Genomic DNA, 13,932 nt, shown 5'->3' with positions numbered 1-13,932 from the left:
GGTAATGGTGATGGTTGGAAAGGAGTAACGATGGAAGGCGTGGGTGTTGGAGTGGCATTGGGAAGTGGAATAGGGGTGGAGGCAAAGAAAGGGGGTCGTAGGGATGGATGTGCAGAATGTAATAGGTCCTTGTTTATAGGAGGGAAGGAAATATTATGTTATGGTTTTTACTAATGAACTCCATCAAACCATTTTCAATTTCTTGGTCTCTTCTAACCTATAATTTTAGCAAGGAGAATTTTTTTTTCTTTTCAATAACTCGTATTTTATGAGTTATATGTTATCAAATTCTTATCCATGCTATTTTTTCAAGAGACACAAATTGAATGTGTTGCATATATTGCTAGAAATAAGGGATGAACGAATTGCTTGAATTCTTTAAAAGTCGTGATTCACTGTAAAATTGAAGTATTTCGATGGTACAAAGCAAACACTTAATTGGATAAAATTCAGAGATTACAAAATCAGAGAATGTATGTGAAATATTCTTGAAGAAGTGTACCAGAAAAATGACCAAAAATGACTATATGATTCTTGTCTGAAAACTGTCACAAGACAGTTTCAAACTGTCATAAAAATTGCCAAAACCTATCATAAAATCAGATCTTAGAAAAAAGGTCAAAACCTGTCACAAAAATATCCAGCTAGGGGGGCCTTGGACCCCGACAAGGGTTGCCGCATCTTGACCCCGCTCCTAAGAGCGCTTCCCCCGAACCCTCATTCGTTCAGGGTCTTCGCCCTTAAAAAGCAGTGTACTTTGAATTTGAAAACTTAAACAAATGTGCACTCCATATCATCTTAACTTGTTCAATATTTAACAAGATCACTTTTAGTCAACAAATTTAATCCTATATATACATATATTAAAAGTCTTAGCGCTTATCGTTTTGAGTCATAAGTAATCTCACTACATACATTCTCTTTCAATTAGTATATGTGGACAAAATCTTCGTATACTATCCTATTTCAATCCTATACGATAACAACAATACATTCAGGGTCTAAAATGAGGTCATCACCGAACTGTGACGAACGCCTCTGCACCAACACTGAACATTTGTGTTGAAAGCCCATACCATGTATTTGATGACGTGATAAAAAAAATTAGTGCAGGAAACGCAAATGCCCAAACTCGACTCATCAGCCGATGGTTGTAGCTAACAACCAGTGGAGAGATGTCAACTCGTATAAGTATGCGATCATGAACTTATACTTGACGTTCCTCGTTCCATACGAATTAACAGTTATGACACAGAGGACTTTCTGCTAAGATGTACAGTCTTAGTGTGATTACAAAGCATAGCCCATGCAGCTTAGGAAATGATCCTAACTCATAAAGCTTTTAGAACAAATGTAGCTCAGTTAGACCCCCCCCCCCCCCCCCGGTGGGTATGATGGATCCTAACAATATATTTAGGCATCCTAATTCTAAACTTCGCGTTATAAGGTTTTTGAATACTTATAACTTTATTGTTTAAGAATAATATTTGATCGAAGTGTTTTAGTGTTTGAGGTTCGTAAGACTTAACATCTTTCCAAATTTTATTATCTGTCGTGACGAAATTTGGACAGCATAACGGCTATTTTGATAATATTTTCTAGGTTTCAACCAATATGCAACCAACAATTACAATAATATTTATAATTTACGTGATTAAAACATTATAATATGTCGCAAATAACAACTCTTAAGTTCTAAAATCAATCATGTTATTGATCGCAATAAAATCCATAACTTAGTAGAATGAGTTATATTTTTATATTTAATATAAAAATATATTAATAAATTTTACATTCATTTTTACATAACTTATATATATTAAAATTTTATTTTCAACAATTTAAACTATTGATTATATATTTTCATAATCTTGGTCTTTCCGTCAAATAGGACAGTGTACTTTCGTTTTATATTCGAATAATATTTTTGGGCATTGGTATATCTTTTCATACTACCAGTCGATGCTTTAACTCATACATATAAAATCATCATATTTATTACTTTTAATCTTGACTTGTGTTATCATAGCAATCCATCCAAAATCTTGTGATTTTTAATGTTATTAATTAATATATCACAGCAAAGGATAATTATGTCATTTATAGCATTCTACTTTAACTTATATGATTTATACATTTTAGATTACTAATTCATAAACTTTCGACCAATAATAGAATATGATGGTATTTTGTGTATAAAACATGAAAATTATCAAAACTTTACTAGACACACATGTATTCTCCCCCAAATATCAATACAGTAACAGAGGGGCCGTAGAAACTTACATTTGATGCGTGATCTCGATCCTGATTCTCTTTTTGGTGAAGCTTCACGTGAGAAGTCGCAACATAACAATTCTTGGACTTTCAAACGTTTCCAGGCCTATTTGGTAATGTTTTAAACTAAACGGACTTGTTTTCAAATATTTTATATTTAAAAGAAAAGGTTATTTTGTAATTTATTTTACACAAGGGACTGATCTTAGGAGAATTATATCTAAAAAGAACCATTTTTATAATGTAGTAATCAAATGGGACCTACTGTTAAAGGTTTATGTCGAATGTTGATTTATGATTTAAAGTTATAATTGTAGGGACCGTTTTTGCCAATTGATACCAAATTTTGGGTAAAAGGAATTGACGCGGCCATCCTCTTCATTCGTTCATCAAATAGAGTCAAGGAAATGGGGAAAAGATCGAGCAACGATCAACGGGTGTGAAGGGTCCCATCTCCGGTGACGATCGAGTAATTCACATGTAGGGGCGTCGACAGATGGCTTTCGTCGGCGTCTTCTTCTTCTTCTTCTTCTTCTGGTTCGATTGGTAGCGAACACAAAAGGGAAAAGAATGGTGGTTCTATGGTGGTGTCGACGAACCAAAGGGAAAGAAATCGAAGTCTATGGTGGTGGCACTTGGTCCGACAGTTCAACAAAAAGGAACGGACCGTATCTAGAATTTTCTGGAGTACTCGAGAAGTTTATGGAGTATGCTAGTTTGATCCAGAATATCCTAAAGCGTCCTAGAATTCTCTAGAACATCGAAGACTTATCTTGATTTTATAGAATCATGGATACATGTAAATATCTAGATAGATTATTCTAGAATAGTCTTGTATACAAAAATAGGTAGTAGCATCTAAAATATTCCAATGAGGAGGTGTAATGACCCTATAAATAGGGGTGTAGCCATTTATTCCAGGATCATTGTAAGTTGTCTTGTATTCTCTTGAATTCGTATAATAGAAGCTCTCTTTCGTTTGTGGCAATTCGCAACCTTTGTCTCTTGCTTTCCAAGTCCATAGTACATCATTGAGGAATCGTAGTAAGCCTGGCTTAGTAGAAGAAACACTAAGTGGCACACGGTGATCGAGTAGTCCAGTGACACGTGGTATTAGCGCACAGAGTTCGTGCAAGCAGAAGATTGTAGCTATGGAAGGAGGAAGTAGTGAAGCAGCCAACGTGCCCCCTATCGTCTAAGAGAAAGGAAGAAAGTCCAAGAAGAGGGATCAGTCGATAGACGCCATGGCAAGATTAGAAAACAAGCTTACAAGGGTAGAAATTAACGTCAGTGAGATCCTTGAATAGAAGAATACTGTCGAGCAATCCATTGGTGATATTAATGACACGTGTGATGGAATGAAGGAGTCCATCAAGATCATCAAGGAAGAAGTCCTTGGATTGATCAAAACCTTGTGAAACGAGTTTTGAGAGAAGATATGTACTTTAGAAGCTGAAGTAAATTTATGCAAGGCGGCTATTGCTGGGGGAGCTATTGTGAAAACCACATAACACACGGAAGCACCGAAACCGCTGAAGTACGGAGGTAAGCGTGATCCTAAACAACTTGATGGATTTTTATGGACCCTAGAATGCTATGCTATTTCAACGCTATCAGAGTAAAGTATGACAAGTCCAAGATAGACACGGTCATCCTTTACTTATGTAAAAATGCCACTCTATGGTGGAGGCAGAAGCATGGGGACATCGAGAAAGGTCTTTATGTCATCGATACATGGGAAGAGTTTAAGAAGAAACTCAAGAAAAAAATTTGTACTCACAGTGCTGAAGATGTAGCCATGAAGAAACTTAGAGGACTCAAGCATGTCGGGTCAATTAAAGACTATGTGGCAGAATTCAGTGCTTTGAAGGAAAAGTTGTTTTACTTCCAAGACGGACTACAATCTTGGGCTTACAATGAGCTAAAGAGGAGGAACATCCAAGATGTCAATGAAGCAATAGTTGTGGCGGAAGACCTTATGGACTTTCGAAGAGATGCTCCGGCCAAAAGGACGAGTGGGGGATATAAACTAACACCACGACCACCATAAAGAGATGATAGGCTTGTTGCCAAACCCCCAACTTTCAAAGGAAAGGGGGTTGAAACAGGACCCCGGAAGGAGGTGAAGTGTTACCTATGTGACAGACCCCATCTAATAAGGGATTGTCCAAAGAAGAAAAACTTCAATGCCATGGTATTTGAAGATGAAAGTGAAGAAGCCCAGTTAAGCTCAATGAGACTCCTTAACTCTATGGCTAAAGAAGAAACTGAGACGGATAAGGGAAACAGAAAAAGGGATGTGATCTAATGTTAGTCAATGCCAAGCTGAACGAAGAACATGTTAAAACCCTGATTGACACATGTGTGTCTCATAACTTCCTATCTGAAAACGAGGCCAAGAAGATGAATATTCAATATACAAAAGAGATAGGATGGTTGAAAGCAATAAACTCTCCATCCAAACCTATCCTTGGAGTTGCTCATCAAATTTCGAACAAGATTGGAGGATGGAAAGGCGCGATCGATTTAATAATAGTGCCCATGAATGATTATCGACTAGTGCTAGGAATGGAATTCCTAGATGAGGTATGCCTTTCTCGTTTGAAGAACAAACCATGCGTATAACTAAGGTTTTGACAGTATATATTATACCTATAGAAAGGAACAAGGCAGAGTCTCGAACCCTATCAGCCATGCAACTTAATAAGGGACTCCGAAAAGGTGAAATGACTTTCTTGGAGACACTCAAAGAGAACGACCACACATCCTAAACAGAAGTACCCACAGAGATAAAGAATGTGATTGAAGAATTCAAAGATGTGATGCCGCCAGATTTGCCGAAGAAGCTACCTCCTAGGCGAGAGGTAGATATTGAGATAGAATTGGAACCGGGAGCAATACCACCAGCGATGAGGCCTTGTCGAATGGCACCCCCTGAGTTGGAAGAACTTAAGAAACAATTGAAAGAGCTACTAGACACCGGATTCATAAGGCCTTCAAAGGCCCCGTTCGGAGCAATGGTGTTGTTCCAAAAGAAGCATGATGGCAGCTTGAGAATGTGTATCGACTACCGAGCATTAAACAAAGTAACGATGAAAAACAAGTAACCCATTCCTATAGTGGTAGATCTTTTCTACCGACTAGTAAAGGCACGATGGTTCTCGAAGCTAGACCTGAGATCCAGATACTGGCAAGTACGTATCGCAGAAGGAGATGAACCAAAGACAACATGCATAACAAGGTATAGATCATTCGAGTTCTTAGTAATGCCCTTTGGATTAACCAACGCACCTACCATATTTTGCACCTTAATGAATAAGATCTTCAATCCCTTCTTGGACAAATTCGTTGTTGTGTATTTGGACGACAATGTAGTGTACTCAGAGTCATTGGAATAGCACATTGATCATTTATGCTCATTCTTCCGAGTACTCTAGGAAAACCAACTATATGTCAAGATGCAGAAGTGCTCCTTTGTCCAACCTGAAGTATCATTTCTAGAGCACAAGATTCTTGACGGAAGGATCCATATGGATGAAAGGAAAGTACAAGCCATCGCTGAGTGGGAGCCACCTAAGAATGATTCAACTTACGATCATTCTTGGGCCTAATAAACTACTATCGCAGATTCATCTCAAGGTACTCGGCTAGAGCTATGCCACTAACCGACCTTATTAAAAAGAAAGCAATCTGGGAATGGACCGAGAAATGTCAAAGAACATTTGATGACTTAAAGAACGTAGTCACGAAATAACCTGTCTTGAAGCTTCCAGATTTCTCCAAACCCTTTTTAGTAAAAACTGACACGTCAGACTTTGCGATAGGAGGAGTCCTGATACAAGAAGAACATCCGATGGCCTCCGAGAGTCGAAAATTGAATGAGACAGAACAAAGGTATCCTGTACACGATAAGGAAATGACAGCAATCATCCTTTGTCTTTGGGTATGGAGGCATTATTTTCTTGGAAGTCGGTTCATAAATCAAATTGATAATGTGGCCACCAGTTACTTTCAAAATCAAAGGAAACTCAGTCCCAAGAAAGCACGTTGGCAAGATTTTCTACCGGAGTTTGATTATATCATGGAGTACAAGCCCAAAAAATCCAATGTTGTTGCTGACGCTTTAAGTCGCAAGGCAGAACTAGCAACTCTCACCCTGGTGACATGTAACCTTGTTGATAGAATAAAAGAAGGGTTGAGCCACGACCCACTAGCCAAGATCTTGATGGAGATGCTTAGAGAGGGCAAGACAAGAAAATTTTGGGTTGAAGAAGGACTCCTACTCACAGTTGGTAACCACATGTATGTTCCGAAATGGGACTCCTAACTCGAAGATATGGGGGGCCCTACAAGACTGTTGAAAAGGTCGGGACACGGTCATACAAACTCGAGTTACCATATAACTTGAAGATCCATCCCGTATTCCACATAAGTCTCCTCAAACAATACAATTGAGACAAGGAGGATCCATCTAGAAGCGTATCACATTGTGCCCCAGTCGCCAATGGCGTCTCGTATGATAAGGAGATGGATGAAATCTTAACCGACATAGTGGTTTGTAAAAGAGGATTACCTGACCGGACAGATTATTACATACGATGGAAAGGATCACCCGAGAGCGAATCCAATTAGGAGCGAGAACAAGATTTATGGCAGTTCCATGACAAGACCGATGCTTATCGAACTAAAGCTTGATGAGGACGTCAAGGACTTTGGTGGGGGAGGGTGTCACGGACCGTATCTAGAATTTTCCAGACTACTCGAGAAGTTGATAGAGTATGTTAGTTTGATCCAGAATATCCTAAAGCATCCTAGAATTCTCTAGGACATCAAAGACTTATCTTGATTTTATAGAATCATGGATACATGTAAATATTTAGATAGATTATTCTAGAATAGTCTTGTATAAAGAAATAGGTAGTAGCATCTAGAATATTCCGATGAGGAGCTATAATGACCCTATAAATAGGGGTGTAGCCATTTGTTCCAGGATCATCGGAAGCTATCTTGTATTCTCTTGAATTCGTATAATAGAAGCTCTCGTTCATTTGTAGTAATTCTCAACCTTTGTCTCTTGCTTTCCAAGTCCTTAGTACATCATCGAGGAATCGTAGTAAGCCTGACTTAGTAGAAGAAACACCAAGTGGCACACAGTGATCGAGTAGTCCCGTGACAGGTGGCGATGGTTCCTTGGCTCGCCGACAGTCGTCCTCGATGCACGAAGTCCCCAGCGGGACTATTTTAATCTCCGGTAAGTGGCAACAGTCAATAATTAGGATGTTTGTCAGGTTTGTTTGACAAGTACCAGGGATGAACAGGGGAGTCTTCACCTTCGTGGATTACTTCAGTAATCAAAAGAGGTGGTTGGAATAGAGGCAACAAAAAAACTCAGCCTTGTGGTGGTTCATCTGTGGTGGTGAGAGGGTTGCAGTCGGCGTCTCCGACGAGCCCACTGTGGTTTCTTTTCTGATCATCGGTAGTGAAGGAACATGAGGGGGTATTGTGTGGTTTCTTTGAGTTCATAGGGGATTTGCATTGTTGTTCACATCAACAGGAACATTAGAGGAAAGAGAGAGGTTGTTGCCTCTTTGATTTTCACCGGAAAATAACACTTATGGTGGTGATTTCTTGGCATAAAAAATGTAGAAGAAGGGATAGAGAAAGGAGAGTGTGATGAGTATCAGGAACGCTTTGAAGGTGTACCATCAATCTCGAATGACACATGATCCGATCTCCATAGATTTCAGTAGATTTTAACATAGACTTTACTATATTTTTGAAACGTATTATAGATTAATTTGTAAGATGTACATATACATGTATGTATTTGGAGGGTTAGTAATATTTTGTACATTCATGAGTATTGTATATAACACCATATTTAAAGTAAGTTTTTAATAGTTTTATAGGTTATAGGAAACTATTAAGAAGGTGCACAATCAAATACAATGTAATTTCTTGTGATGCAATTCTCCGATTCTCGATTCTCGTGTCATTGACCTCGACTTCGTAATATTTTTATGAAATTGCATGTTGGTTGTTCTGGTCTTGGTGATTTCAAAAATGCAAACGGATTTCAATTCTGATATACCAAACTTCGTGAATTTATGTTTAAAGTTTCGCGATTAATTGGTTTGGATTCGATAGATTTTTACGAATCTGATTTTGGTCGAGGTCAAAAATATTATAAAAATATAATAAAATAATAGACTGTAGTCTGAATTCAAAAACGTGCTCAAAAGTGATTTTCAAGGTTTGTAGCTATTCCAAACAAAGCAGTGCACGGTCCGTTTCGGAAAAAACAGATAAATACTAATTTTTATAACTTTAAAGAGGTATAACTTTCTAATACGACATCCGTTTTGGACGTTCATAATCTATTTGATTTTATTATCCATAACTCTCCGATATACTTAATGCATAAAATTTATTTTTAACGCCACAATTAGATTTAATTTTTGTTGATTTTTTATTCAATATTCAATGATAGGCGGTTTAAGCAGTTTGGGATGTTCTAAAATAATTTATAAAAATAAGATATTTACTATACATTATAAACATAAAATTACGCACAATAGGTCATTAATACTTAGCGGTTTGTGGTGGTTTGATCGTCGTACTCTAACCGATTTTTACCAATTGTTATATTAAAAGTTGTAGATGAGTTTTTTTGCTAAAACTAAAAAAAACGTCCTTGGGTGAAGCCCAGAATCACCACCTAGTTAATGATAAATAACAAATATTAACAAATATCAATAATCATGGTAATAGCATATAAAATGGTATAAAACAAAAAATGTGTTAAAGGGGCTAGATGTAAAAGATAGAAGTGTATGGACCAAAGTGGAATACAAAAGTTTGACATAACCGGAAAATTAGTTATAGTCGATCATAAGGACCTAACTGGAACATAAAAATTTTCCGACTAACCCCAAACAATGATCAAAGTTGCTTAGAATATTTCATATTTTACTCTTTTGGTTTTGTTAAGTGGTCAAACTAGTGCTACCATGCTCCCTTAATGATCTCTTAAGTTTTAAGCATACCCAAAATCTTGACATTAAGGTGCATTATATTATTTCGTACATTAAAGCTCATGCCACTTATATGCAATATCATTTTTTTTTTATTTGGACAAAATTGTGTTCATTACATATGTGTACAAAGAACCAGATGAACAATGTAGAAATTAACCGACAACATTTGTGCCCCTTCCCAGATCTCCTTGTGTTTTCTTCTTCATCATCACCAAATCGATGTCATTTTCCCTATGAACGTTATCAATATTGTCATTAAAAATTGTCTTTTATACTTTCAACCATAGTTGTTAAGATTCCGATTTGATCTTAAGATCTTATGTTCATAAGATTTCACAAGCAAAAATCAATCTCGATCACACAATGAACTTTCTAAAGTAAGGTCTATAAGGGGGTCTTAGGACTTGGATGTTAAGATTTGAATCCGATCTGATCCCACTTATTTAGTCATTTTAGATAGTCAAGCCTCAAACATTCATCCGCTCAACTTAAAATCAAGCATTAGAGATCGAAAGAAGTCTTGTAGAGACCACCATCACTTCATCTATTCAACTCAAGTTACGTAGAGTATCATGAAAAATCAGAGCTTCACTTTAGGATGTTAAAATCAAAGTTATATTTTTCATCTTCACCTTATTTGCAATCGTTGCTTGATTCACAAGTCGTTGCTGCTTCATTCTTCGCCAGCCACCATAGCCACCGTTCTTGTTGAAATCGATGGATATAAATCAAACTTATAAATCATTTGATGTATACATAGCTCAATCCAGAAATCATTCAATTGATAAATATTTAAAAATTCATACCATGACTTCAACTAAAGTTACAGCTGAGACAAGAACTTGGGGCGATGGATGTTTGTAGGTTTGTTGGAAAACTTGTTTCCTGTTCACTGATTTAGCCTATTGGCATGTTTGTGATATAGAAGTTGAATTTTGGGGAAAAAAACATCCCTACAACTCCTTAATTTCTTCCTAAAGTCTTTGTTTTTTTTGCATGTAACGCGATGCGAATGTTGAATTTTAGGGCAAAACTAAGTCAGTGGTACGACAAAAAGTGTGCAACCACCCATCATTTCCCCTATGATACCTCTTTTTTCGTTGGATGAGTTTTTTTTCGTAGTTTATCTTTAGATGTCCCATGATTTACATTCGAACCTAAAAATTAGTGTTCTTGATTCAGATAAGATGGTGGGGTTAGGGACAATTTAAGGGTATTGATTTTTTTTTTTTTTTTGTTTCAGTTTCAATGCTCACAAATTTTCGTTTTGATTGGTTTTCTAGATATGAGGCTTAGAGGCATGTGGTCAAAGGAGGTAGGTGGTTTGAGGGTTTTTTTTTTAATACCACTAAAGTGGTGAATCCAAGAGAGTCTCTTTAAACCATATAAATTTAGAATTATAGTTCAAGAAACAGTGAAACACCTATGATGATGGACGGAGATGATGTTTATTGGTGGGAAAAGATGAGTAAAATAAATTTATTTTAGTAAAATAAAATATAAAAATGACTAAAAAACATTTTATATAGGACATAGATAATTCGTAAAAGTTTTAAAAACCACAAAGATTATTTGTGTAAATGTAGAAAGCACAGAGATCATTACTATATAAATTTAATAGAAATTGAAGTTGTAATCTTCGGTAAACAACATAATCCATTAATATAATTGTATCTAAAAATTATATAAAATCTTTAATTTTATACAACAATTTATAAAACTGATATTTATTATAAAATAATTTTCAGCCAAATAGATATCTAAAACCAAAAGCCGAATGATATCGTGTTTTCTTATTCTAGTTCCAACATTTAAAAAATGGTCGTTCCGGACAAATTATTTGGATACACACAATCACACATATCTTGATCATCACCTTAAACTAGGGGTGTCAAATTGGACAATCATGTTGTGTTTTTATCTGATATAACACGACATGACAATGTTTTATGCAACACGAACACAATACATTTTGATGTCTTGTTTTTTTAACTAACACGAAAACAAATCAATTAAAAAACGAAAAACATGACAAAACACGAAAAGATAACATATAATCTATTTAATTAATTCTTAATCATACATAACACGACAAACAAATATTAAATTATGTCAATTTCGTGTCAAATTTTGTAAACGAACACGACATCGTGTTTTTCACATTCAACACGAATATAACATGAACATAAGTTTAAATTACAATTCCGTCCCAATTTTGTTTGGTATTATATTTTTATCATGTCACCTATCCTAAATAGTAAATAAAAACATCATTTCACAAGTGAATCTCATCAAAGGAATTTGTTAATTTAAGTTTTTATTCCTCGATCCATTCTTTAATACTGGACATAACTGTTTTTTCGTATTTGATGATTAAAATAATAATATATATAAGCCTAATATCATGGTTATCAAACCAAATGCTAATATATATATATATATATATATATATATATATATATATATATATATATATATATATATATATATATATATATATATATATATACACACACACTAGCTGTTTTACCCGCGCAAAGCGGCGGACAACAAATAGTTTGTTTCGATAATTAATTTTTTTCGATGGAGAATGATTATTTTCAATTCAATCATTAGTTTGTTTTAGGAAATATCTCATATTAAAAATAAAGAAAATTAATGAAATGACCAAATTATAGGGTGTTAAGTATTATTTGGATGAAAAAAAATCTGGTCAAAACCTTGGAAGAGAAAATTTATAGGAGTTTGTTTAAATTTTAATATTATTTTATTAGTGATTAGTTGTACAATTAGCTTAATGATTTGGACGTATTAAAAAAATATTATTATTTTATTCAATCTATGTTTAGAAATAGTGGAATTTGTTTTATAAGATAGTATATATATATATATATATATATATATATATATATATATATATATATATATATATATATATATATAATCATGGTATTTTTTTCTTTCCTAACGAAGGTTTTCGGATCAACTTTCATACAATGATTAATCCCCCGTTGTCAACATGAGACTTTGCCTCATGCCCTGAAATTATACAGACGAACCTCCATAACCATAAGACCTGAATAGTACCAGAATTTAAGTATATATATCAATAGATCTAATCATATTTTGTATATGCCTAACCAAGTCACAAAAACTCAAATGATTAACATAATATCATGCTTATCAACACAATGCTAAAAAAAAAAAAAAAAAACCTACCCAATAATGACACAATCACACAAACAACTAATTCTAAATGACGGATATTATAGAAGAGTAAGAAGACCATATATAAACAAATTAGAGCAAACAAGTCAATACAACATTATCGTATAGAAATCAGATCACATCATCTTAATTAAACGAGGACAACAATTCTACAACACAATTTCTTAACTTATGCAATTATTAAACACACTTAATACTCATAATATATTAGCAGCTCTGTAAATCCTTAACCACTAATGTCAATGGATTTCACTTCCGGCTTCTTCTCTTCCGCCTTGGGCACGGTCACTGTCAGCACGCCGTTCTCCATGCTAGCTTTCACCTCTTCCAGTTTTGCACTTTCCGGCAGCCTGAACCTCCTCAAGAACTTCCCGGAGCTCCTCTCAACCCTATGCCACTTGTCGTTCTTCTCTTCATGTTCCCTGCTCCTCTCTCCGCTGATCTGCAACACCCTTCCTTCTTCAACCTCCACCTTCACCTCCTCTTTCTTCAGCCCAGGCAAGTCCGCTTTGAAAATGTGGGCCTCCGGCGTCTCCTTCCAGTCGATTCTGGTATTGGCGATTGCTGCTGTTTCACGTGATGATTCGGGAAGGTTGCTGAGAGCACTGGAAAGGCCCTGGAAAGGGTCCCAGATGTCGAGGGAGAAGGGATCGAATACGTTGCTCCTTCTGCCTGTAAAGAAGCTTGGAATGATCGACATGGCTGAAGCTTTTGACGATTGATCTAATATTGTGACACTATGATATCGAAAGTTCTCTTGTCTCTTGAGATGTAAGGAGGTCGACCGGTGATTATTATTTATAGGAGGGAAAAGCCGAGTGGGACAGGAATTTCTAGGCTCATCTTGAAGCTTGTGGAGAACTCGGACGTCTCAAACTCTCTAGAACTTCAAAGTGAAACATGGAGATGGGCCTCTTTGACTGGCCAAATGGATCAATAGGAATTTATATTAGGCCCATATGTAGTGGCATTTTATGATTTTACCTGGCTATTTGATTTATCTTAGAAATGAATCTAATATATAAGATTATTTTTAAACCAATCAAACCCTCTTTTACAATAATCACTTATATAGTTATATTAGTGTAGGGATGGCAAAAAAGCCCGAACCCGATGGGGAAACCCGAAACCCGATCATTTCGGGTCGGGTAACGGGTCGTTATTGGGTTTTTTATCGGGTTCGGGGCAGGGAGTGGGTTATCCTCGCCCCGACCCGCCCCGCCCCGATTATATATGTATATATATATGTGTGTGTGTGTGTGTATATATATATATATATATATATATATATATATATATAATGTTCAAAAAATTTTGCTGTTAATTGTACGCGTTCAAATATAAAATACTTATTGTGGACAATTTTTTTAGTTATTAACAATCTGGTGTT

At 35.7% G+C, this 13,932-nt stretch overlaps 1 protein-coding gene across 1 annotated transcript; it reads right to left on the bottom strand.

Moving 5' to 3' along the window:
- Nucleotides 1-12,645: 12,645 nt before the first annotated feature.
- LOC145088526 (17.8 kDa class I heat shock protein-like) lies at nt 12,646-13,343 on the bottom strand. Its single transcript, XM_079026896.1, has one exon. It carries the CDS (start codon nt 13,240-13,242, stop codon nt 12,769-12,771), a length of 474 nt encoding a protein of 157 aa, XP_078883022.1. The 5' UTR covers nt 13,243-13,343; the 3' UTR covers nt 12,646-12,768.
- Nucleotides 13,344-13,932: the final 589 nt, after the last annotated feature.

The sequence above is a fragment of the Lactuca serriola genome, chromosome 2 (assembly GCF_051521515.1).
Source record: "Lactuca serriola cultivar US96UC23 chromosome 2, Lser_US96UC23_V15, whole genome shotgun sequence".
Taxonomy (NCBI): Eukaryota; Viridiplantae; Streptophyta; class Magnoliopsida; order Asterales; family Asteraceae; genus Lactuca; species Lactuca serriola.
The sequence above is the reverse complement of the archived record's forward strand: the minus strand, read 5'-3'. Positions and strand labels throughout refer to the sequence as shown.